At 34.8% G+C, this 27,056-nt stretch overlaps 1 protein-coding gene across 2 annotated transcripts; it reads right to left on the bottom strand.

The window, feature by feature from the left end:
* Window positions 1–5,468: 5,468 nt before the first annotated feature.
* On the bottom strand, window positions 5,469–26,798 carry LOC101222944 (receptor-like protein 4). Of its 2 annotated transcripts, none has more exons than XM_004140291.3 (9): window positions 26,530–26,798; window positions 25,385–26,437; window positions 24,776–24,926; window positions 24,224–24,295; window positions 23,467–23,535; window positions 22,948–23,016; window positions 22,520–22,597; window positions 15,461–15,669; window positions 5,469–6,164 (listed from the first exon to the last, which is right to left on the bottom strand). In XM_004140291.3, the coding sequence occupies exons 1-9, from the start codon at window positions 26,600–26,602 to the stop codon at window positions 6,058–6,060; spliced, it is 1,881 nt and encodes a 626-aa protein (XP_004140339.1). In that variant the 5' UTR covers window positions 26,603–26,798; the 3' UTR covers window positions 5,469–6,057. The 2 variants fall into 2 exon arrangements, with proteins under 2 accessions (XP_004140339.1, XP_031741461.1); XM_031885601.1 differs by lacking the exon at window positions 5,469–6,164 and adding an exon at window positions 20,409–20,464 and having other exon boundaries at window positions 15,511–15,669.
* Between the last annotated feature and the right edge of the window lie 258 nt (window positions 26,799–27,056).

Raw genomic sequence — 27,056 nt, 5'->3', positions numbered from 1 at the left:
TTATAATTTCTTTGGGGAGTAGGTTTTTTTTTATTTTTTTCAATTTGGTCAAATTTAAAAAAGATTTTTCAAGTTAAGTACTTTTTTTAATTTCTAAATTTTGGACAATATATTAAAAATGCTTTTTTATAATGGGTTGAAAAAATGATTGATTAAAAAGAAAAGTATAGACAACATAAATTAGGTGGAAATAATATAACATGTAACCTTAAAATTTAAAAGATAGAAGGATATGTATGACAAAGACATTCAATAATAGATCTAATAAATCATAACACAAAGTTTTCCAATTGCCTTTTAATAGAAAAGGATATTAAATATCACTCTCTCTAAAAAAAAAAATTACAAACAAATAAACAAATTGATTAATTAATTAAATAGGCCAAGTTGGGAAGATGAGCAAAGAAAATTTAACTTTCATTACACAAAAATCAAATAAAAGTGTTGGCCACTTCTTCCATTGGCTGCCCCACTTGCACAAATACCATTGGTTTCACATTTTGTAAGTTTATGTTTTCTTTTTCTAAAAACAATAATCAATTAGGTAAAAATAAGAAAATCTCATAGGTCTCATGTAAAGGTCAACAAAATCCACAAGATTGATCTTTTAAAAATATTATCCTGAGGAGGGAAAAAAATAAACCCACCATAGGAATAAATAATAATATTATTGTTTTATTAGGAGAAAAATGGTTTATGTTTTATTCCTTTTGATTTAATTAGTTATGACATTAAAAATAAGTAATGAGAAAAGGAATAATATTAAAAGAAATTAGACTTTTCAAATCTATGTGTAATTTTGTAATTGTAATGAAGTTATTTCGATTTAACAATGGTGTGTCAATCAATAATTTTGAAAATACAATAGAAGTAAATATTTTGCACTTTAATCTTATTAATTACTTATAAATTCATATTGATGATATATATATATATATATATTACTATTATTATATAATCAACAACTTTTTCATGATAGAATCGAAATAAAAATAGGTATGAAAATGATAACAGTAAATAGCATTATTAGTTCCATTGAAAAGCTTGATCTCTCCAAACACCAATAGTTCTTGATCATTTCATTATTATTTTCTAATATAAAACAAAGATATTTGGGGTTTTGGTATGGAGATTGATATTATTAGTATGTAATGTTGGGAGTCAATTATTTGGTGGTAGTGTGCTTTGAACATATTTGTGGCATTTTCCATTCCAACAGACATGTGAGTTTGATTATTCATACAAACTTTAATTATATATCTCACCAAATTTTCTTATTTATTCTATTTTAATTTCACACTTTTAAATATAAACTAAAAGAAAAGGTCTTTATTAGTGTTGATTAATCATTTAATAGATTTATTGACTCAATTTATAATATCTAAAATCCAACTTGATGCATGTGGCTATAAGCCCATCAGTGTCTGAGTCTTTTCTAATGACAAAGATTAATGCAAAAAGTTTAGAGATGAATGATAAAATAAAATAATGGACAGATTTGGGGGAATTCTTTTCTTTTTATATGCAATTCAAACTCCTTGTTAAGTTTGTTTTAAATAAAAGATTAACAAAACATATATGAGTATTTTTTTTTATTTTTAAAATATAAACAAATATATTATTTCATAGTAATTTATTATAAAGTAAATAATATTCAAAGGTGTAGAATAAAGATGTTAATTCATTCAAAACACACTTCAGATTCAACTAAATATAAAACACTATTATTTTTGTTATTTATAAAAATGTCCAAAACTTTGTATTTTGGATAAAATATACTCTAAGTTCTTTATAGTTTAAAAATACACTTAAAACTGGTTTTAAAATATCCGTTAAATAGTTTTGTTTAAAAAATACTCGAGATTTTTGTAAATGTCTTTAAACTTAAAAAAATCAAAAATCAAAATCAAAATTTTAAATCAAAAAATAAAATTTTAGAAAATTTCACAATATTTTAAAATAAAAAGTTATATTTCAAACATACTAATACAATAATTAGTCAAATAAAAAATGTATTTATTTTTAAACTCTTATTAAAAAGGAGTTAAAAGAAATAGGCTTTTGTTGGTATATAGCATAAGCTATTAATATCGTCCTATTTTTGTTCTTTTTTTCTTCTCTCTTTTTCAATACAAATAAATAAATATAAGGTTAGTTTTTAGAAATGTAGCAAAGACTAAAAATATTTATGATATGTTACAAAAACAACAAAAGCTCGTGAAGCCGTTAGAATATTTTCATAATTTTTTAGATTTGCTATTGATGTTGCGGACGATTCGTCACTTTTCTTTCTTTTCTTTTTTACGAACTATTCATCTTCTCTTTCAGATTTCTTCACCTCCTCTTCCAAATTTTCTTTCTTATATTTTTAAACGATTTATTCTTCTGTTTTGATCTCCTATTTCATCTTCCGCATTTTTGACAAAATTCTTTGAAACTACTTCTTGTTTCTCATATTTGAGAATATCAAGATCGCTTAAATTAAATATCATTTTGACATGATCTAAATGATTGTTTACCATTGTCAACATGATTGTTTAAATTTGAAAAACTTTTCTCATTGTTTAAAAAAGAACTACAGGACCGTATTGATATGATCTAAAAAATCGTGTACGAGTATCTAAACGATTGTGTACCAATATCATTTAGTTTTTTTTTTTTATTTATTGTTTACCAAGATCGTTTAGCTATTAGCACACAATCGTGTATCATGATCGCTTAGAAAAAAATTATTTGTTTGCGTGTAACCAATTAATCACGTGTTGACTAAGGTATTTTTGGTATTTCACATTGTGGGTATATGAACTTTTTTCATTTTCAAAATTATTCTATATAGTATAAATATTTTACCGATTTGTTATAGTTTTTAAAAGACCCCTAAATAAAATGTACACTTTATAAGGTATAGTATTGATTGTAAAAAGAATAATAGAAACACCGGGGAATTTTAGGATATAAATGTTTTAACGAAGTTGTATATTAATAGTTTAGTACGTGTTCACAAAATGCATATTTCTATTAGACTAATTATTGTTTTAGGATATTTTAAGGAGAATTTTTTTTTTTTTTTTGGAATTATGTGAGATTTTATGGAATTCTATTTCTTGAGTTAAAATTTTTATTTTTATTTTAGGTTTTAATAAATTTGGGGTAGAAATTAGATAAATTGGAGTATTTTTCAAAAAAAAATCTAAAGTTTTAAGGATATTTATAAAACTTTTATTTGTGAAACGAAATATCAACTATTAAGAATATTTTTTAACTTTTTTTTTTTAAAGGTTTGAACATTTTTTGAAATTTTTAAAATTTAAAGATATTTTTTACCTTAACATCAAAGTTCAATAACTTTTTTTTATAATTTAGCCTTTATGAACATATTAATTAAACTGGAAATCAATATTCAAAATTTAAATTTTACTACAACAAGCATTTAAAAATGCTAAAAATATATATAGTCTCCTTTGGATAAAATTCTTTATTTTGAAAGATCTAAAGGTTGTCTATAAAAAAAAACTTTTTCTAATAAGGAAAAGATAACATTAGAGGTCATTTTTTAGCCAAAACATTGCATTCCATTATTTGTTAATCCTAATAGAACAGGATTGGTTCAGGTTTTTATTAGGTTAATTAACATAAATATTTAGGGTTTGTGTGTGAAAATAAGAAAAGTTCATAAAACTCCATTATTTTTTCATAAATTCTATAGGTTTGTACAGGGTGATTTAGAATTACTATTATTGTTATTTGATTAATAATGAGGATTTAATGAAGTGTATGTTTTAAAGTGAAGTCAACTGCTGGGGTTGCATGGACAGATGGGTTTGGCCACAAAAGTCAAGAAAAACAACCATAAAGATTAAAGGCAACAAAAACCAAAGCCTTTTTCTTCTTCTTCTTCTTCTTTTTTAAAAAAGTTTATAACATCACATTTTCATCCACAATTGAATTTAAATCCTCACTGTTTCACACTCACCAATTCCTCTTCTTTTCCTTTTGTAAAAACCACTGATGTGGCCCTTTACAAACCTTTAGTTAACTTCAAAACCCTTTTCTTAAAAGAAAAAATATGAAAAGTTTATTTGAAAGTTTTGGATTGGAGAATTTTCAACTTCCCTCATCATCCAATCAAATGTGTTGAATACTCTCATCCCACCATCCCTATCACTGACTTCTCATAAACTTTTTTCTTCTTTTTTTTTTTTTCTTTTGTTTCTATTACATTCAATCCATCAAACTTGTCTTTTGATTATATATATATATATATATATATTCTTCTCTATTAAACATAATCTGTGATTAATGAGTGGCTGAGGAGTTAACAAGTAGAAGACAGATAGGTCCCTATAGAACAACCTTGTAGAGATTAGATTTGACTTTAATAGGATGATGAAGAATTCCTTATTCATTTGGAAATTGCGTGGGCAATAAAAAAAAGAAATTATGTTCCATCAACTTAAAGTTATTACATTTTTTCTTTAAAAGAATAAATAAATAGAAGTAATCTCATGATTATAACCATAATTAAGTTGTACTTAGGTGTATTGGGATTATTTGGAACTAAAAGGAATAGTTAACTGAATTATAAATTTGCTTTTGTAGAGTCAAAGATTGAAGAGACAGATTAAAGTTTATTAAAAACACCAGCTAGCTAGTTGAGACTTCTAAAACAAGATCTCTCGTTTTTTTTCTTTTTCTTTTTCTCCCTTTCTTTTCTTTTTTTAATTGTAAAATGTCAAGTGTGTTTTTATAATGGGAAAAATCTTCAAGTATTAAGGCATCAAACTCATTCATTGAAAGAGAAGAAAGAGCCAAAGGAAACAGCAAACATGATGAAAGACAGATTGCAAAAAGGTGGGTCATGTTCCTAAGCTTAAACTAAATAATAATTGTTTCTAAAAAGAAACTATATAACAATTTGAATTTTCCAAAGGGAAAAAATATATAAAAATAAATCAAGAGACTGTTTTCTTACATTCAGCTTTTGTTTTTGCCTTTTTAGAGGCAAATATTCAAATGTGAAATGGTTGGACATCTCTGCACCAAAGTCACTCTGAATTCTGACATCTTTTGACAAATTAAAAAACTAAATCAATCCTGTTTTTCCAAACTTGTGTTCTTTTGTTCATGAACGAGAAGATTTAGTTTCCATTTTATACCAATCCTATAGATTCCTATTTTCATATCATTGTCCAATTAACAAATTTCATATGCCCTACAGCTTTAGATTAAAATGAGAAGTGTTTATTAAATTTTGGATCTCTCTTTTCTAATTTAATTAAACAGTCTCTTTTGGGTAGAAATTATTGGTACGATGCTAACTTCTTTAAAATTAAAATAAGATGATTCATCATTTCTATCTTCGAGTTCAAAGATATTATGATGGCATGTAAAATCGTAATGACCTACATTACTTTTAGAACTTATGTAGCTACATCCCCTCCAAATGTTTACAAATAGAAATATTCATATTTAGAAAATTTACCAATGTATTTATCACCTCAAAACCTTACATTTTATCCTCCTGTATTTCTACAAATAAAAATAAAATCACAAGAATTGGAGTTTACCTTAGAAAAATTCAACAGCAAAGGAAACTCATCAACCTAAAAGAATATTGAAAGGTGGAACAGCTCCCTTGAAATTTCAATAACTGGTACAAGTAGTTCATGATAAAAACTGACTACTATTCAGCAAAATCACTCTGTATTTACACTTTTAGAACAGAACTACATATTATAAAGACATCTCATTACATAGAAATAATCTATGCATTCCAAATGTACACCAATCAAATGCTCTATTGGATCATATCAAAATGTTACAAAGAAAAGCTGTTACTGTTCCATGGATCAAGATGTCTTGCTCTCTGTGATATACTGCTTGGATACTTGAATGAAGAAGCTCTCATGAAAGCCAGATTGTTCAGTCTCATTTCGGCAGAAAAGCCAATGACCTATTTTATGTTTGACATCCTGTACGGTCGTATTTAAGTTAGCATTCTAAAGGTTCGCTGCAGTTTCAAAACTCTCAAGGATTATTTCCATTTTGGAGCATAATTCAGTTGAGGGGGGTGAATGGTGACAATCCCTTGGCATGTTGACTCTCCATTTCCAACAGCATTAAGGATTTCTGCCTCTGATACCTGTTCCTTTTTGCAGCAAGAGCTGGAAAATAGTTGTCACAGGGTACATATGTTAGTAGAGAATCCAATCAAAATCTTTTGTTGCATAAAAGAAAGTATTAAAAACTAAAGTATAGTTCTCAGCACGAGAGCATATGATCAGGACTTATCAGATTATGAATATAGGAGCCTCTAAATACGCACATACTCATCACCATCAGCTGATAATCGTGATGTTCATAAGCATGAAATGCAATGCATCAGAAATGGCCTCCTAACCAGAAAGAACTGACTTCGAAAAAAATCCAATAGAACTAAACCCTTGATCATACATTAAAAGAAGAAAGAAAGAAAAATGGAACAGGCAGATAATTTGAGATACCAAAGCTCTCACAAGGTTCTCACTGCATTCTTCCTTACTTTTTTTCTCTTTCCCCCATCTTCAACCTGAAGTCAGCAGGTAAGATAGCAGGAAAATAACTATCACATATTCACTCTATATTAGGATATCATTTCCTCTCCCCCTCCTACCAACATTGTTAAATTGATTATACAAAAGTATGAAATAAGAGGAAATGAAATTCTGACATGTCAAATGTCAAATGTCAAATAAAGATCATAACAGAATCATTTCATCCTTCACTTCACTCAAAAGTTCGTTTTCTTTATCAAGGGCCTAAGTTACCAAAACGCATGGTATATCAAAATTATAAGTCAAAGCTAATGTTTATAATATAATTTCAGTCAACAAATTAAATACATTCTCCTGGCTATTTCTTGAGGTAAAGGGTGCAAACCTCAATGCATTCTCATGACCATAAGCCTCTCTATAAGAGGCCCAAAGAAGCCACAGCCACTTATGATCTAGAGAAAGCATAGGACTTTGAGGCTAAAACTTGGGTGAGCATCATGGCCCATGCCTCAAGCCTCCATTAGACTGCCTTGCCTAATAAAGCTTCACTGTTCACCCCTTTTTGTTATACATAAGAGTATCCATCTTCTCACATGACCATGTCTTTTAAGACTCATCACCTTTGTTCCGTGTCCAAAGATTTACCAACACAGTCAAGCTTGGTGATCTTCTTTTATTCAAAATTGGAGGACTCTTTTGTAAATATTGATTCTATCCTAAGGTGCTTGAAAACATTTTGGGCTTGAAGAGTGACAAGAATACAAGTTGGATTTTACCTAGATTGAAAGGTGGGATTCGATAGCAGGTTGTGAGATTGGGCCCATTTCTGAGTCTTTTTCTAAGAAATAGTTCAATAGTTTGTCCTATGAAGCTTCAGTGGTTATTATTGTTAGTTGTGATTTGTAATGAACTTTTTGATGAGTGAAGGAAACTTAATATTATATCACCTAACAAAAAGGTCGATAGTGTAGCCCCATGAAAAAAACCTTTCTTTTATAAGGGGATCAGTATCGGTCACTCTGTTGATTTTGAGTGAGATTATGATCTACTTCCTTCCTATATTTAGGATCCCTTCTACGAGTGTGAGGATTAAGAAGATTAAGAGATTCTAAGGGAAGAAATTCAAGAGATGAGATCTCACTTGATTAGGTGGGAAACTATCTTAGCCAATCCATCTTAGAGGGTTGGGCATTGGAAATTTCAAATTTCATAATGTGGCTGTTAGGTACCCGAGATTACAAGAAAACACTAAAGATAACTATATTCCAACATCGGTAAAAAAATTCAACTCAAATAACAGTCATTCAAGAGTCTATCTGCTAAAGTCCTACGATAGAAATTGTGATCTAAAATGATCCATGCATTTTAAGGTCCTTAACTCTCGATTATAATCAAGGTGACATTGATTAATTACCTTTGAGCACCTAATACTGTACTACTAATATTTCCAATATAACTCTAACGAACTCAGTAGAATTCTACCAAAATAGTTGGTGTGATTCCTCATGGAAGCCAATATGCTGTGACATAGAATCATCTCAAGTACAACTCTACGGCTCGTAAATGGATCTTAAATGAAGAGTTCAAATGCACTTTCAAAAACTCATGGGACGTCTATTGCTTTTGGGTAAGGAAGATTTTCTAGCCAGTTGAGGTTCTGAAGGGTATATGTCTTCAATTTCTTTTTGGGAGAATCAGTGATTGGGTAGTAGTACAACTATGCAAGAAAAAGCTTGGTCATTCACAGTGAGGTTGACAGTTCACATTCTTCCATTGGAGTTTGTGTTTCAGGACCTTCTGGATTATGTTTGTTCAAAGCAGAACGATTGAGGAGTTGTTCCAAATCCTTCCTTTGGAGATAAATGAAGAGTTATGTGGTAGGCTTGTCTTTTGCTATTTTGTAGGCAAAGTATATCCGAACATATCCATGTCCAACAAATGTTTGACATGTACACATTGTCTAATGCAATGAGTCCATGCTTGGATAAAGCATTCGTGCTTAAAGTTCAGCATCTTCAAATATAGAAGTTGTAGCCATAATAGATTCTAACACTTTAAGCTCTAATGATGCCCTCTATCAACTTGCTTTTCATCAATATTTCCAATCCCATGTGTGAGGTACTGTCCCGTTTCCTCAATATCTAACCCACTTGGGATGCCATCGTCTTCATGCTTTCTCCAATGACTTTCTTACCACCTCCCAAATTTGAGTGAATTGGTTTTCCAATAACTATACCTAATCTAACATCCTGAATATATTCTCCACCAAAGTGTCAACTATAACACCCGTCCATTGTAAATAGTTGGTGCAGAAGATGAGTTAGGACGCATAGTAGCTAGGTGTCTAAGAAGGAGATCGGATCACATGAAGGGTTAGGAGATCAATTAGTTGTGAATAGTTTTGTTGAGTAAAGTAGGGTGTTGGCGTCGAAGTTCTTGAAGGTTAGGTTAGGCGGCGAGAATTTTGAAGCTTGCATTAAAGTGGGAAGCAGCGAACAAACCTGGTGTTAATGGATCTAGCTTCGAAGGTAAAAGGCAGAGTAGGTGTTCAACTGAAGCAAACGTAAAGTTAACTGGTAGATAAATAGTGGGTCATGTGTCATAAGGAAAATTAAGTTGGTTTTGAAGTGGCATGCTTTTTTTTCTTTAAACGGGAACAAGCCTCTTTATTAATGAGAATGAGACTAAGTGAAAACGTGTTTAAGACATGTGTTTAAGTTTTGAAGAGGCATGCTTAGGTTGAGTTTAAGGTTAGATAGGATTAGGTGAAGACGTGTTTAAAGGCTTAAGTAGGAGGTGGATGATTTTGGGAAGCTTATGGCTGGCTAACCTTGTTTTAAGAAGTCTATAAATAGGGGAAGAGCCCTCACAAACCGAGAAGATTAGAAAATCCCTTTAAGTTATGATAGCAGAATGGAGACCCCATAAATGGAGCAAAAGGCTGAGGCTTTGTGAAGGTAGAAAGGTGTTGACGCATCCCTGAGGTACTGAAGAGGAGTAGGTTGCAAAGTTATGAGTGACCCTTTCTTAAAACGTTGTGGTTTTCGAAAAATTATTCCTTTTAAGTTATATTTAAAATGTGTTATAATGCTTGTTTGATTGTTAAATGTTTTCTTGACAAAATGTTGCTTTGATAATGTTTTCAAACCATTAGTGTTGACCTGGTTCTATGAAACTAACTCTATGTGGTGCACATTAGAGGGTAATGCAAGCAAGGCATTGAGTAGACGGACGTCTTGGCTAAAATTTTTGGTGTGAGATGTGTCCATCAGAGTGTGGCAGAAAGATGTGAGTTTGCCCACATTCAGGCTAGGAGACAAGGAATTGAATGTCTTAGTGTTGTCCACTTTGGTACTGTGAGGAAGTTTGCCAACACAAGTGTTGAGTATGTTTTAGCATTCAGGTATGAGTGTGTTGAGCATGTTGTCTACCCTAGGAAGTTATGAATGGATCCAAGGCTGATGAGAGTTTGGCGTGAGGCACCTAGTGAGGGCTCATTAACAAATGGACACCTAGAGAAAGAAAATGATTTCGAAACTCGGTTTCCATGTGTTGAAAAATGTTTTCCAAAATATTTTTCTAAAATTTGTCACTCACTAAGCATTTGAGTGTTTTCAAATGTCCCCCAGGTAGCATAGAGTTAGCGTCTGTGATATTGTTCAGGCCTCATAGCCTTATTCTTATTACATCATTCCACCCCCCTAGGATAGAACTCGTCCCGAGTGACTTTAGGCGGCTAGGTTGAAATCATCTGGAGCATAGTACCGTTTTAAGTCTGCCACATTAAAAACAGGATGAATGTGTAAGTCTGGTGGTAGTTCTATTCTGTAAGCGTTATCTCCAACTTTCTTTAAGATACAGAATGGCCCTAATTGTTTATCCTTTAGTTTACTGTATATTCCGGTTGGAAATCGATTTTTTCTGAGATGAATCATCACTAAATTTCCCTCAGTAAAGGTAGCTTGTCTTCTCTTTCTGTCTGCCGCCTCTTCGCAGGATTGAGTTGTTTCTTTTAGATGATTGTGGACATCTTCATATACGCTTTGAATTTTTTCTATCGTTTTTTCTTTTTCTGCTTCTGTGTTCACAGTTGTAGGGAGTGATGCTAGGTCAAAGGTATATACAACCTCAAATGGGCATTTGCCGGTCGATCTGTTCTTCATATTGTTGAAGGCAAATTTTGCCTGAGCAAGAGCTAAGTGCCATTGTTTTGGTTTGGATCCAAACAACGTATCAAATTGCCTAGAGTTTTGTTTGTAACTTCTGTTTGGCCATCTGTCTGGGGATGTGATGTTGTGTCAAGTTTGTTCCATAGTGTCTTCCAAAAATGGCTTAAAAATTTGACATCCTGATAAAAAACAATGGTCTTTGGTACTCTGTGTAGTCGGACTATCTCTCGAAAGAAGAGATTAGCTATGTAGGTGGCATCATTTGTCTTTTTGCAGACTACAAAGTGTCATTTTGCTAAATCTGTCAACTACGACCACTACTGAGTCATACTGTCTTTGAGTTTTGGGCAATCCGAGCACAAAATCAATTGGCAAATCTTCCCAAATGGAAATTGGGGTAGGTAGTGGTGAATATTGGCCTGCATTTGTACTTGAGCCTTTAGCTCTTTGACAAATAGGGCATCATTTAACAAAGTTGTTGCAGTCTCTTCTTAGTTGAGGCCAATAATATCTCTTAGAGATTATTACATCATAATAGCTTTAGAGGTAAACATCGATCTTCCATTACCCATTGAAGAGACAACTGAAATTGAAAGTTTAACAGAATTAGAACCAGCAGCCTCTATACAGAATCCTTTTCCGCTACGCAAGGAAATGGTAGCAGCTCTTCTCGAATACGACTTATGCGTTCAGGCTGGGACTAGGAAAGGAAAACAACAGAGAAAGGGTGGGGCCACCTCGAACAGCAACAAGAAGCTTACTAGAGAAGTAAAAGCTTTGCTAGGTAAATGGGAAAGGGAAGCTCAAGCAGCAAAAGCTAGTAATTTCCCAGGCTCCGATGGTGATCTATGTTTATTCTCTCTTGGAATTTAAGGAGTCTTAATGCTCGCCCCAAAAGAGCAGTTGTGAAAGAGTTGCTTGTGAAATTCAATCTAGATGTGGTTATTCTCTAAGAATCTAATGTTAGTACTGTCGATCGGCATTTGGTGAAGTTAGTTTGGAGTAGTCAGTTTGTTGGGTGGGCAGCTTTAGAGGCTTATGGTTCTTCGAGTGGTATCCTTATTTCGTAGAAAGAGGACTCGATCACGGTGGTTGACTCTATTCAAGGTCAATTCTCTATTTCTATTCACCGTAAGTTTAATGCTGGCTTATCTGGTTGGATCACAGGTGTGTACGGTCCTTCTTCTTATAGACTTCGAGACCAATTCTGGTGGGAGCTTTCTGGTTTATATGGTTTGTGCAACGAAAATTGGTATGTTGTGGTGATTTCAATGTAGTCGAATGGTTAAATGAGAAGAGCTCCAGCGTTCGTCCTACTAGAAGTATGATTCGCTTTAATAGCTTGATTGAGGATATGGATATGGTGGATATCCCCTTTCGAAATGGTAGGTTCTCTTGGCCCCGTTCGAGGATTAGACCGGCTGCATCAAAGCTCGACAGATTTCTTCTATACAAGCCTTGGGTTGAGTTCTTTAGAGAAGTTAGTGTGAAAAGACTTCCTTGTACCACCTCAGATCACTTTCCAATTCTTTTGAAACTGGGGTTGCAACCTTGGGGTCCTACCCCCTTTAAATTTTAAAAATGCTTGGTTGGATCATCATCTTTTCCTACAAAACGTAGAGAACTTGTGGGGCAGTTTGGTTGTTGATGGCTGGCCTAATTTTTCCTTCAGGAAAAAATTAAAACCTTGAAAGTCCTCTTAAAGAGTTGGAATAAGGAGACATTCGAAAACATTTTCTCCCAAAAACAGGTGCTGATTGATAAGATTAACTCTCTTGATTTGCTTGAAGAATCGAGTTGTTCCAATGAGGAAAATGCGACGAAAAGAGAAGTTTGTAGAGTGGACCCTACTTGATTTGATTGTTAAAGAATAAAATTATGGATTCGGAAATCAAAGCTTCATTGGCTCAGAGAGGGGGGGTGAACTCAAGCTTCTTCCACAGATTGGTTTCGGCTCGTAAAGTTTTATTTTCTTCTTTGGTTAGTATTGATAGGAAAGCTCTTGTCACAGAGAAGGAGATTGTATATGAGATCCTTAGTTTCTTTTCCAACTTATATGGCACAAGGATCTCTTCGTCGTTTATCTGTAATGGTTTTAACTGGAAAGACCTTAGCTTATAAGATTCTAGCTTACTTGAGGTCCCCCTTTATCGAAAAAGAAATTAGAGAAGCTGTTTTTGAGATGGGTTGTCTTAAATCCCCTGGCCCTCATGGCATGACCGGAGAGTTTTATAAAAAATCTTGGAACACTCTAAATTCTGACCTAGTAAGGGTGTTCCAAGATTTTTTAAAAAATGGAATTATTAATAAAAAGTGTAACGAGACTTATGTTTGCCTCATCCCCAAAAAGAAAGAGGTGGCCCATGTCAGTGATTTCAGACCCATAAGCTTAGTTACCTACTTGTATAAAGTTATTTCCAAGGTGCTTGCAACAAGACTTAAAAAAGTCCTTCCTTCGATAATTAATGATTCTCAAATTGCCCTTGCGGAGGGAAGGCAAATTCTTGATGCTATTTTGATTGCTTCTGAGGCTGTTGACAAATGGTCTTTAAAAGGTAGAAAAGGCGTTCTTTTGAAGCTTAATCTGGAGAAAGCTTATGACAAGGTGGATGGGTCTTTTCTTGATATGACCATGAAACTTAAAGGCTTTGGTAAGAGATGGAGGAGATAGATTTGGGACTGTTTGTCGACGACTAATTTTTCCACCATTGTCAATGGTAGGGCTAGAGGAAAGATTCTTGCTAAAAGGGGCATTCGTCAAGGTGATCCTCTTGCCCCTTTTCCTTTTACGATTGTAGGAGATGCTCTAAGTTGCCTTATTCACTACTATAATGAGAAAAGGAGTTTAAAAGGCTTCCATTTTGAGAACTTGTCAGATGATCTAACCCACCTTCAGTATGCAGATTACACTTTCTTTCTTCTTCTTGGGAGGATGGAAACTTGGAGACTTGGTGGAAGGTGATCAATATCTTTCTTTTGGGAGTCAGTTTATCCCTTAATAGATCCAAAACGTCCCTGATCGGTATTAACCTTAACAGTGGTGACTTGGCTCCTTATACTAACTCCATGGGGTGCTCGGTTGATAGTCTTCCCTTTAATTACTTGGGTTTTTCTATTGGAGGGGGTCATAACAAAAAAGAGATGTGGAACACCCCTGAAGAGCGATTTAGATATAAAATCGATAGGCGGAGGAATGTGTCCCTCTCCAAAGGGGGTAGGCTAACTCTTGAGCAATCAGTTCTCAATAGTCTTCCTTGTTATTTATTCTCCCTCGCTCAAGTGTCGGCCAGTGTTATCAATAGATTGGAAAAGATGATCAGGAATTTTGTTTAGACAGGAGGGTTTACTAATTCAGTTGCCCACCTCCTCAAATGGGATTGTACTTCCTGTCCGATCTATTATGATGGTCTTGGGATTGGCTTGTTTAGACAAAAGAACACTGCTCTTCTCACTAAATGGTTTTGGAGGTTTAGCAGGGAGGAAGCCTCCTTATGGAGGCACTTAATTGTGGCCATTTACGGCTTAGAGGAGAATGGGTGGTCTACTAAAGATTTGAACAAGAAAAAACTTATAGATTATGGGCCGGTATTTTGAAGCACAAAGAGACCTATAAATTCTCAGCTTTTGTGCTGAGGAACCAAAATCAGATTTTGGAAGAACAACTGGTGTGGCGTGGAGCCACTTGCAGAAAAATTCCCTAACTTGTTCTCCTTGTCATTGAATAAGGATACTTATGTGGCTGAATGTTGGTGTATTGTTACTCATTCGTGGAACTTGGGCCTTAGAAGAAATATGTTCGATAACGAGATTGCCATGTGGCCTCAATTTTAGAAATTCTTCATTCTTGGGCCCCCTCAGATTCTGATGACAGTCTTAAATGACCTCCTAACGTTGATGGCAGCTTTACTACGAAGTCTACTTTTCTCAACTTAACCAAGAGATCCCCCTCCATTGTTGTTCCTTTGATTCGTCACATTTGGAAGACTAAAATTCCGAAAAAGATGAAAATTTTCTTATGGTCGCTCGCTTACAGAAGCCTTAACACTCGTGAGAAGCTACAAAAAAAGTTTCTATATACTATGCTTAGCCCCTCAATGTGTTGCCTTTGCTTCAAAGAAGAGGAAACCTTGGACCACTTATTTTTGCACTGTCTCTTTACTAGGAAAGCTTGGAACACTTTGTTTAGAATTTTTTATTTGGAGCTTTGTCTTCCTAGTAAGGTTGATAGTTGGTTGATTGAAGGGCTCAACATTAGAGGTTATATCCCGAAAGGAAACATCTTATGGAGATGTGCTACTCAATCCCTTTTGTGGTGCATTTGGAAAGAAAGGAATAGTAGAATTTTTTAAGATAACTATAATTCTTTTGATTCTTTTTGGATTGTGTTGCAACACACAGCTTCTTGGTGGAGTACAAATTATACTAAACACTTTTGTAATTATATAGTCTTTCAATGATATTCAACAATTGGAAGGCCATCATTTTTTAGTTTCATCTGAGGAGGGACCTCTTGTCGCTTGCCCTTAAGTTGTTCTATTTTGTTATATGAATACACATGTTTCTTACAAAAAAAACATTTGAAGAAAAATTATAAGGTATCAAGACAAATGGCATAATGGAAGTCAATAAATCTAAATACAATTGCTTACATGTAAAAGTTAAACTAATTACATAATTGATACAAATGCAGGCTAGCTTCGGGTGGGGTAAATAAAAAAATAAGGGAGAAAATCAAAGGTCTTTCAACTAAATACTTACACAATAATTCACTAGGCAAGCCGAAATCGTAATCGTTTCTACTTCTTCTGATACAGCATATGTAGATAATTGCCAGCAGTGCACAGAAAAGGAATGTGGATGATAAAGCTATTGCAATTTTACCAGTTTTAGACAACCGCCCATGTTCCCAAAATAGAGGGCATGTTGGCAAGGAAGGCACACCACATAAACCCTTGTTGCTAGATAGGCTGCAAAGTAAATAAAGGGATTAAAACACAGCACAGAAAACTAGAAGGTAACACGAAACTAAAATACTTGTTACAGATAAGAATTTCTGTAATTAGTATAGTCAACATAGCACTCAGCCAACCAAAGAGTTTCTTTGAATAAAGTGATCTTAAACTCTTTTTGGGGCATTTGGGCACGAACTATCCTAAGATTATAATAACCATCTCTTGCTACAGTAAATATTATGAGGCACTTGCAAAAAAAGCAAAAAAAATTATGACAATAGGTTTCATGTCACAACATTTTCTAAATTGCAAAAGTAGCAAATTTAAAAACCGATAGCCCTCTGATAGCCCTTGATAACCCTCCGATAGTCCTCTGATATCACTAATTACTTGTCATATTTGCCATATTCGCAATATGCAAAAAAGAGATGTCATGGGCTATTTTTTTCTAAATATTTGTCATCCGATGCAATTTTCCAAATATTATTTAAAAGTTCCAATTAGCTATAGTCAACACTATTTCAAAGCCCTCATTTGCTACAGAACAATTTTCTACAATTTTTGTTATTTTACATTCATAATTTTCTTTATTCATTGTGTGTTTACTATTATCTTCTCAAACTAAAATAGTTTACACCTCAATCGCATACTATTATAACTCAAACTAAAATAAGCTACATTGTAAACACAAACTACTGTAATTCGACTATAATAACCAACTCCTTGCCCCAACCTCTTTTCACTTTTGCAGCAAGATTTGGAAAAGTTTGGTAAAGAATGCAGACTGTGAATCGTATCTCCGAAGATTAAGATTTGAAGCAATGACTAGCAATATTACAAATATGGAACCATAAACCAAACATCAGATAATCCTTGGTGACAACTCTTTAAAATCTTAATAAATTTGAAAATCAATACACGTGAATAGTTTTTATTCTACTTGCACTGAATAAATTCACCACTAATGGATATTAGAAAGGAAAAACACATAATCGATTAAAAGCATATGCTAACATAGAAGTTGCAATATGAAAATACGTAATTGTTCAATAGAAGTGGAAACTGAAAAGTTTATATTCTACTTGCACCGTATGCATTCACCACTAATGGATGTTAGAGAAGAAAAGAAAAACAAAGAATAAATTAAAGGCAAATTTTCTGAACTAGAAGTTGCAATATGAAACTATGTAATTGTTCAATGCTTGTTGGGAGCAGATATAGTCATGAAAAACCATAATACTTATGTCTTGATTGTAATGACCCAAATTTTTGGACCTAGATTGAGTAAAACTGTTGCTAAATGCATTTACAAAAATCCTTGAAAAGAGTAGAGAAGAATATTTTTCTTGAAATAATAAAGAATATTTATTTGGGATTACATGGAAATATTGGAAAACATAAAATAAAGAATTAAACTAAACTAACTAAAACAATTTCATGTCAAACCTCTAAAAGTAACACTATTAAAACATGAAATATCATAAAACAAAATTCATTGACCTCAAGGCACAACCAATAAACAATCTTGTCATTTGTTACATATCTCTGCCGTTACCCAAGTTTCACCTCTCTTCAGAGGATCCAAGTCCAAATATGTATATGGCTCCGTTAGTTCCTCCCCAAGTTTAGAACACATGGATTGCAAAAACAATTGAATGATCCTAGAATAGTCTTAAACGAGTTCCCCTCAAAACACGCTTGGATGGTATCCTCAGTCTATCTTTACGTATGAAGTTTAGGTTGGCACTCCTCCCCCTCCACTGTCTACAATGAACTTTCTTCTATTCTCTCTCAAACTCAAATAAATTATGAGCAGTGTTCCTCCGTTAGGGAAATGTGAGTTTTTCTTTTCTTCTTTTTGCTTTGCAAGCAATGATTAGGTGGATTGAATTTGTATTTGAACTTTAAATGCTTTCTTTTTGTACTACTGGCTACCTACCGTAAACAAGAACCCAAATGAATCACTCTTGCAAGAATGTGTTACGGACTACCACCGATCAAGTTGGTTGAATATCACTGCGAAACCTGTGATATCATGGGTGATTCTAGACAACCACCATTGAAAGGAGGGTTCACCTTTAGGCTAAAACGCACGAACAATTTTGTTTGATTAGTTTGTTTGCGTACTACACATGGTGAACACTTCAACACTCCATTTAATGGACATGCATTGAACTTGCATAGTGTTTGCAATGGCTTGGGAGGTAGTCATCGTAGAAGTGAACCCTATGGCCACATCTACCATCAAATATGACCGTCTCAAAGATTTGATAGAATGAACCTAAGAGCACTTATTCCGTATGGGAATGGTTTTGATATCCGGAAGAAACAATCAAAATCAAAGTCAATGTTGGTTGGTGATTAAAAACCTAGTGTGATAGATGAAAGAAAAAAAAAGGCTTTCTTTCCTAAGTGGCAAGCAAGGATTAAAATATCGGTGTTGATTATCAGTATTTTCAATTTTGTGATGAAATGAACCACTTTAGTATTAAGAAAAAAAGATCAAAAGTATACAAAGGCATACGAAATCCAAGCCCAAAAAGGAGGGACCCATCCAAATAAAAATGGATCAATCAAGTAAAACAATGCCTATAGAATAGTCCCAAGCAAAAAACTACGAAGTCAAATCTCAAAGAGAAACATGAAACCTCATAAGTGACCAAACATCACTAGCTCCTTTTCCAACCCTCTAAACACTCTACTATTCCTTTCCCCCCAAGATTCTACATGATAGCACACACCCCACCCACCCATAAGAAACGACCTTTTTCACAAAAGGGGGATGGAGGAAGAACTCTTCAATCCTATTACTAGTAACCCTATGACAGGCAATAGCAAGCCAAACAACTACAAGAACATGTTTCAAAAAAATACGCAACATCCCATCTCCAAAGAATGTGATCGAGGTCTTCCTTTGTCGACAAATAACACCACAAAATGGGCCCACCATCGGCCACATCCTTTTCAAGAGTCAAGGTGTTCGCACAACCGTGTAAAACTTGCCATATAAAGAATCTCATTTTCTTGAATCTTACCCTCCAAATGGCTGAAAAAACAGACTCACCAGAGCGTGGAACCCAACAAACAAATAAAATATGATTTACAAGAGAAACTGTTCAGATGGTGGGATCCCAAACACACAAATCTCTCCTCCCACATGTAAAATTACCCGCATCCAATAAAGACAACAAAGAGACAACGTCAGTTGCCTCCCTATTGATCAAGAGCAACTGAACCCAAAAGAGAATGAGAGCAAGCTTCTGACCAGATCAAGAAGTAAAAACAAAGATGATTTTTAAAGGAAGATTAATGAAATAGCAACGGAGAACCTGGGGAGGACCACTTTACACAAAGGAACAAAGGGCAAAGAAGGTCTGGATCAGTCCTTCCATAAATACATATCCTAACCCCCTCCAACGACACAATAGACGAAAGAGGAAAAATGGGCAAGCTTGTTTACAGCCTTTGACAGATTCTGGTTTCTTTTTTTAATATATCAACAACTATCTTTGAGAAAAAAACTGAAAATGCAAGGACATACAAAGAACAAGCCACTGAAACACCCTTTCCTTGAAAGGATTCCAACTGAGTAAAACGTTACCAAGTGAATAGTTACAAAAAAGCTTTGAAACCAAAGCCTGAAGGAACACTTGATTCCGGTATTCCTCTACACTTGATTCCTGCTGAATACGTAAGAACCGACCATATAGGGAGCCTTCGCGGGACGATCGAAATCGGATCAGTAATCGTTCTTTTAAGTTTAACCAACAGGTAAATCTGTCTCTCTTCTCCTGCAACCGATACCAGTTGAGTGCGGGGCCTTCAAAACTAATTGTAGCGACCGTGAGTTTTTCAGAATCCGTTAGTTTGTGTATTTGGAAGTACCTATCTGCACGGAATAGCCATGAATCTGGGTCATCTCCATTGAATACCGGCATTTCAACTTTTTTGAATTTGTTTCGATCGTTGTTATCCCCGTCGCCATCACCCTTCTTCTCCATCGTCTCATTTTTAGTTTCTTTACTTGCCGAACGAACTCTCTCCCTCCGCCGATTTTCCCGTCCATGTTTCTTGTGTCGACGAATCGATTCCTTTACCGCTCGCTAATACTCGTTCCTTGGCCATCGTCTCCATGAATATCATCACCATCTGGTGTGTTTTCTCCACTTGGGCCTGAAGGTTCTCCATGTTCTGTGAAATCACCGTAAGCTTCTCCTCCATCACCGGAATTTTGTTGAGTTCTTGTTCGTGTGTGTCCCTTCTCTCTTCACTTCTGGTTTGAACCATGTTTTCCCACTTCTTTTCGGATCGACGTGCTCTGATACCAAGTTGATGAGATACCAGTTGTTCTCACTTCCAGTAGACGAAAATCAAAGACTGCTGATATTACTAAGATGAAATTATCGAAAATAACTACAGGACAATATCACCGAATTGGTTTATAGCCGATTCGATGGACACCCTTCCCTCTCCTGCTATCCTCTCTTTCAAGAATATACAGAAAGAAACTTTCTCCCAAAAAGAAAAGCTCCCCGTTCCCTCTTTCACTCCCTTATTTATATTCACTCCCCACCTACAGTGGTCCCCCCTATTTCATGTGTCGTTCCACTCATTGTGGTCCCCACATGCAGTTATATAACTAACTCCTTCTCTTGCTTCTCTTTCCTATTCTTTCTCCTACTGTATTGATGTATAATGGGTGGTCTAACAGATACCCATGTGTCAAATACCCCATTGCAAATTATCTTTCTTACCATAAATTGTTTGTCGTAAGACCAACTTGTTTGTTCCAAATAATATACCAGAGGCCCTGAATGAGTTGAATTGGAAATTAGTAATGATGAAAGAGATGAATGAGCTAAAATAAAATTGCACATGAGACATAGTTGAACTACCGAAAGAAAAGAGAACAGTTGGATGCAAGTGGGTGTTCACGGTAAAATGTAAAGCAGATGGTAGTGTTGAAAGGTACAAAGCCAAATTGGTTGCTAAGGGGTTTACTCATCAGAAAAATTTGCTCCAGTTGCTAAAATCAATTCTATTAGAATTTTACTATCTGTTGTAGTTAACTTTGATTGTCCTCTTTATCAACTGGATGTTAAGAATGTCTTTCTCAATGGGGAACTGGAAGAAGAGGTATTTATGGACTTGCCACCTAGTTTTGAGATAGATCTTGGGATTAACAAAGTGTGCAAGTTAAAGAGATCATTATACAAACTTAAACAATCTCCTAAACCCTGACTTGAACGCTTCGAAAAAGCAGTCACGAGCTATAGATTCAGTCAAAGTCAAGCCGATCATACAATGTTCTACAAACATACAGGAAATGACAAGGTTGTGGTTTTGATAGTTTCTGTTAATGATATCATTCTTAGAGGCAATGATGAGACGACTGACTTTCGTGAAGAAAAAGTTAGCATTCTTGTTAGCATTTCCAAATCAAAGACCTAGGAACTTTAAAGTACTTCCTAGGCATGGAGTTTATTAGGTCCAAAAGTGGCATTCTTGTTAACCAAAAAGGAAGTATATTCTTGATCTGCTAAAAGGGACAGGTTTACTTGGTTGCAAGGTAGTAGAAACTTCCATTGAGCACAATTTGAAATTGGAAGTTGCAACCAAGTATGAGATAAAGGAAAGAGAAAAGTACCAGAGCGTTGTAGGGAGAGTCATATATCTTTCTCCCACATGTCATGACATCACTTTTGCAGTTGGTATGGTAAGTCAGTTCATGCATGCTCCTAGACCAACTCACTTTGATGCAGTTTATAGAATCCTAAGATATTTGGAAGGTACCCCAGGAAAAGTCATTGTTTCAAAGACGCAACCATCTCAATGTTGAAGTTTACACTTATGCTGATTGGGCGAATAGCATGACTGATAGAAGATCCCCTTTCTATAGTGCTCCTTCGTTGGAGGACACCTCGTTACTTGGCAAAGTAAAAAACATAGTTTGGTTGCGAGAAGTAGCGCAGAAGCAAAATTTAGAGTTTTAGCCCATGGTATTTGTGAGGGTAAATGGATAAGAAGATTGTTGGAGGAATTGAGATTCACTCAAACAATGCCCATGCGTATTTATTGGGATAACAAGGCAGCAATTTCCATTGCCCATAATCCAGTCCTTCATGACAAGATGGAACATATTGATACATTAACTAAAAGCCTTCCAAAGTGGCAATTCAACAAATTGATTGACAAGCTGGCAATGATTGATATCTTCAAACCAACTTGAGGGGGAGTGTTGATTATTTCCTTTCTTGTATTATATTTTATTGTATTGGTTGTATTATATTTGCCAAATTTATTTTTTCAGAATGGGTTGTTCTTCTATTTAAGAAAACTATTCTCTCTTTGTGAAATACACAAGAAATATATTATTTAGGCAGGTGTGGAAGGTCAAAATTACAAAGGTTAAACCTTTCCCATGGTTGGTTACCAACTTAACTCGTTAGACTTATCTAGAAGTTTCCTCTTTCAATTTAGTTAGACTTAAAGGTTCATGAATTCTCCAGAGGTGTACTTTATCATGAGCTGGATAGATTATATTCTCCTGGTATAATTTAATTACGACATAAGTTAACAAAACAGGAGTGCAACGACCTCTGCTTTCAGCTCCCTAATTGAAGAAGAAAAAAAAATTGTCAATTATGTGCTATGTGACTTCCCTTTTTATCTAAAACAGAACAGTTCTTCTAAAACTGAAATTTTCATTGATCATGGAAAAGTTCAGAAAAAGGACCAAAAAATTACACCTACAAGCAAACTAGGCAGCCATGAATGAGGAATATGCATCACGCCAAATACAAGAATGTTACTACACTAAAAGCTCAGTAAGCACGTTGAAATATATAAATTGAAGTTCACATACTCAATGGCTCCACCATGCACACCAATAGAATAAAGTTCTTCGGGCACCCTTCCTTCCAATAAGTTGTCATTTAATATCCTGATAAGATGGAGAGCTACTGAGAGAAAAGTGATGAACCAAAGTAAGACCACTAAGAGAAAAGTTATAAACCAAACAAAATCAAGACCACCTCGAAGATCATGCATATCTCCTAAATCCAGGAACTACATTGAACGTTTGCAACTTTTCCCCACAATTTTTTTCACTATTACCTCAACCAATGATAACATTTGAACTAAAATGTGAACTTCTACAGTGCATGATAAAATTACATACTAAATAAAATTATTGTTAAAAATGTTCTTCCATAGTTTAAGGAAGAGAACTCATGCATCAGAAAAAGCGAGAAAGTACCAACAAGAGATATAATTAGGTGAGCATTCACTCACACAAGCTGCAAATTTCGAGATGCTAAACTATCTGGTATGGATCCTGTTAACTGATTCTTTGACAAATCCCTACAAAGTCCATAAAAACTAGCATAAATATTCATTAAAAGAAATAAAAAGAACAAAAAATAACAACTTAAGGCATGCTTGAAAGTAATTTTGAAATTGTTAAAATCACTTTTGTCAGGTTTGAAATCACTCTAAAACAGACATTTGATGTGAAATAAATTTAGTGCTTAATTTTAGACTTTTAAATGCAATTTTCATATCATCGAAATTGATTGTGAATGGTTAAAAACATGTTTTGAAGTTATTTAAAATGACAAATTATTTTAACCATTTCAAAACCACACTTTGACATCGCTTAGTTTGTTTAGTAACATCAGCATCAGTGTGCAGTGTGCACATCAAAATCAACAGAACAAAAAAGGGTTACATCAGCAACAAATTAATATAAAATACTGTAAAGGTGTACAGATAACTGCAACTGAACAAGTAAACACAAACAAACATACTTACAGCCGTGTGAGAGAATGTTCACCTAGCCCAGGCGGTATTGTGCCCCCCAATGAGTTGGAACTAAGATTTCTGCAGATTCGGGGGAAATAAGAAAACAAAACAAAATCTAATAAGATTAAGAAGACCTATTAGAAGTTAAAATTTATATGCAAGGACTGATTCTTTAGATTTGACAGATAAAGAAAAAGTGAGATGAGACAAACTAGTTAATCAGATGTTATAACCGACCAGCAATTCAACCTAAGATTATTGACGATTCTACAATGAATTAAGTTGAAAGATGTGGTTGAATCTATGAAATAATACCAATTAGTAGGGTCAATTTATAAATTAAGTTGAAAGATGTGGCTGAATCTATGAAATAATACCAATTAGTAGGGTCAATTTATAAATTAAGTTGAAAGATGTGGCTGAATCTATGAAATAATACCAATTAGTAGGGTCAATTTATAAATTAAGTTGAAAGATGTGGCTGAATCTATGAAACAATACCAATTAGTGCGGTCAATTTAGGAGAAAGACGTAAAATTAACATGCTATAGCATCATCCATAATGAATATATTTAATTTCCGGTAGCATGTTAGATTGGATAGAAATTTAATGTTAATTGAATAATAAACCACATGGTGATAAACTTTTTATTCTACCATGCTCAATTTATAGTAGCGGTTAAATAAGAAAGCAAAATGAAAAATGTTGGGTGATATTATAGAAAAGATTAAAAGGAAGAAAGAAGAATTTTCAGATGATACTTACAGGCTTACCAAGTTTGTCAAAAGAACAATTTGGTCGCTGATATACCCTTTCAAGCCTTGGCTTCCCAGATCACTGAAATGATAAATGATTTAGAAAGGTAAATTCAATGGGATCAAAATAAAGCATTGAATAAGAGACTTAGCAACAATCTCTTCCTCTCAGAGAACTGACGGAATGCCTTGTGCAAGGAAGAAACGATGGGTTTGAAGTAATATAATATCAGATTTAACTCAAAAAAGAAATGCATCTAAAGGAAGAAAAACGAATTTGGTACTGCCTTTCTAAAAATGTGGGGTTTTGTGCATCGATAGATGCCTTCCTACTTTTTCACAACTGGCTAGAATCCCAGTATAAAATGTTAAAAACTAAATCACCTATACGATATTTTGACTATGTTCAGTTCATTTAGACTTTATCACTTCAATTTTTCATTTATTTTAACATTTTAATGAAAATCCCCGTGCATCATATCAAATCACTAAAAGATCATTTCAAGATTTTAAATGTTTGAGACACTTGCTCACAAAGAAAAAAATCATTTAAGATGCTTACATTTGAAATATGACGAGGGCAGTTGCATTTTTGTTGGGACGACATGTAATTCCCTCCCAGGCATCCCAATTTGTAGGAGCACAAGGATCGCCATTCCAACCCATTCTACCAGGCACTCGAAGGGACTCTTTCAATGCTCTCATTGCAGATACTACAACCATAAATAATAATAATAATAATAATAAAGGTGTTAAGATTGATAACGATGCCTTTCCAAAAGGATTTGTCATTCCCTTCTTCAACTTCCACTCTATATAGTTTCAAAAGGAGTTGATTGATAAAGTTCCAGTTTTAACCACGCAACTAACATATCACTGTTTTTTGCAATCCGTTTTCGTTGGGAACTCATCAACACTTATGTGCTAAAACATTCCCCATATCCAAACCTAAAGAAACGCCAGAACTACCTAATTTTGTTAGTTTAACTTTCAAATTCTCTATATATGGAAAAATTTTCAAAGTTCCACCACAAATAACAAGGGAAGCATGTTATAAACCCTCCACTGATAGAGCTCATACACAAGCCCATCTCACTGAAGTAATGAAGAACAAAACAATACAGAGCAATACCCAGAAAATCGTGCCTATAAAACAATAAAACGCACATACCTTGCTCTGGCGCGGTGGAAAGATCTCTTGGAACCAAAGCGTAATTCTCAAGCCCACTGAGTAGCGGCGAACCAACCACCCCCACAAGCTTCACACTCAAAGCCGAGCTGCTCAAATTCTTCATAGTATAAGACCATGAATAAGCTGCAAAACTTCCAACTTTCGCGAAGATATCTATTCTAGTCGCATTATTCCCATTAATAACCACATCGAACACTCTCTGCCCTGCCTTCTTCACACTCGAATCAATCTCCGCAAAATGCAACCAAACTAAATAATCCAATTTGGCGTCCACCGGCAATTCGTACTCAAGAACCCCAGTTCCCCCAACTGTCACCGCCTTCTGATACAATTTCATCGGAAAATAATTCGGCTGCTGATCAGCCCCACTTACGGATTTAGCCGTCGACAAAACTCTAACTGATTGTTTCAAACTGGGGATTATAAAAATCGAATCCGACTGCCACGAGCGACCGAAAACATCGGTATCATTGCTAAACCCAGGGCCCCATTGCTCAGACCCGCAAGTAAGCCTCCCGTAGTTAACAAGAATGAAGTTCTCTCCAATGGCGGTTGAGTTATATGACATGGGATCGACCTGAACGAGCTGAAATGATCCAATGACTGGCGAATCGGTGGAAAGGCTGTAGAAGCAGAAATCAGCCTCCCCGTCGCCAATGAAGGCGAAGAGATCAGAGTAGGCGCCATGGCGAGCGAGGTCCTCGGACCAAGGAGAACGCCAGCTGAAGACAAGGGTACCTTCAATGGAGGCATCAAAGGAAGGAGGGTGAGATTTACCATCGTAATTGTCATAGACAGTGAATGTTCGAAAGTAGTAACGGCCAGTGGGCAAATTGGGAATAATGTAGCAATTTTTCTTGCCGGAGGATAGAGGGAAGAATCTGAGATTCTTTTCTTGTGGGTGTCGGAAAATAAGGGGCTCGGAGACGATAGCAGTGGTGCCGCCGGTGTAGAATCGGTCGGAAAGCCAGGTAGTGCCAAAAGGGTCGGTGGAGTTGATTAGACCACCGCAATCAATGTGGTAAGAAATGCCTGAAATCAAATAAATCAGAGTCAGTGGAAGTTGAAGAGTTGGAGAAGAAGGTGAAATAGTCAGTAAGTAAAAGCAATGAAATGGAGGTTACTGAAGGGATAAGGAGCAGAAATGGAAGAAGGGGTGATGACGAAGATGAAGAAGAAGAGGAGAAAGAATGCCATGTTGATTTGGTGAGAGAACGGGGAGATGGGAGAGGGAAGTGGGAAATAAGTAAGAAAAAGCAAAGTAAAAGGAGAGAGAAGAGAGAAGCGAAATGAGGCGAAATTGGTGGAGAAGAAAAAGAAGAAAAGCGACTGAGTGGTAGGCACTCGGAGTGTGAGTAGTTGAAACTTGAAAGCAGAAGGATGATGGGTTAACTTTCACATTTCAATCCAAATCCAAATTGGTCATTTTGCTTCTCAATTTTTCTCTAATCTTGGGAATCAAATCTTTCCCACTCTCACTTACCTCATCTCTCTCCCATTTAGAATCTTCTATCACTATTCACTATTTCCATTTTACATTTTTCTTTTTTAATTCTCCATTTTTTTCTACCTCATAAAGCATATATTTACTCAATATGATTTTAATAAGGAATATTTCAAAAATTATAACAAATTTATAAACTATTTACCT

The sequence above is a fragment of the Cucumis sativus genome, chromosome 5, assembly GCF_000004075.3.
Source record: "Cucumis sativus cultivar 9930 chromosome 5, Cucumber_9930_V3, whole genome shotgun sequence".
Classification (NCBI taxonomy): domain Eukaryota; kingdom Viridiplantae; phylum Streptophyta; class Magnoliopsida; order Cucurbitales; family Cucurbitaceae; genus Cucumis; species Cucumis sativus.
The sequence above is the reverse complement of the archived record's forward strand: the minus strand, read 5'-3'. Positions and strand labels throughout refer to the sequence as shown.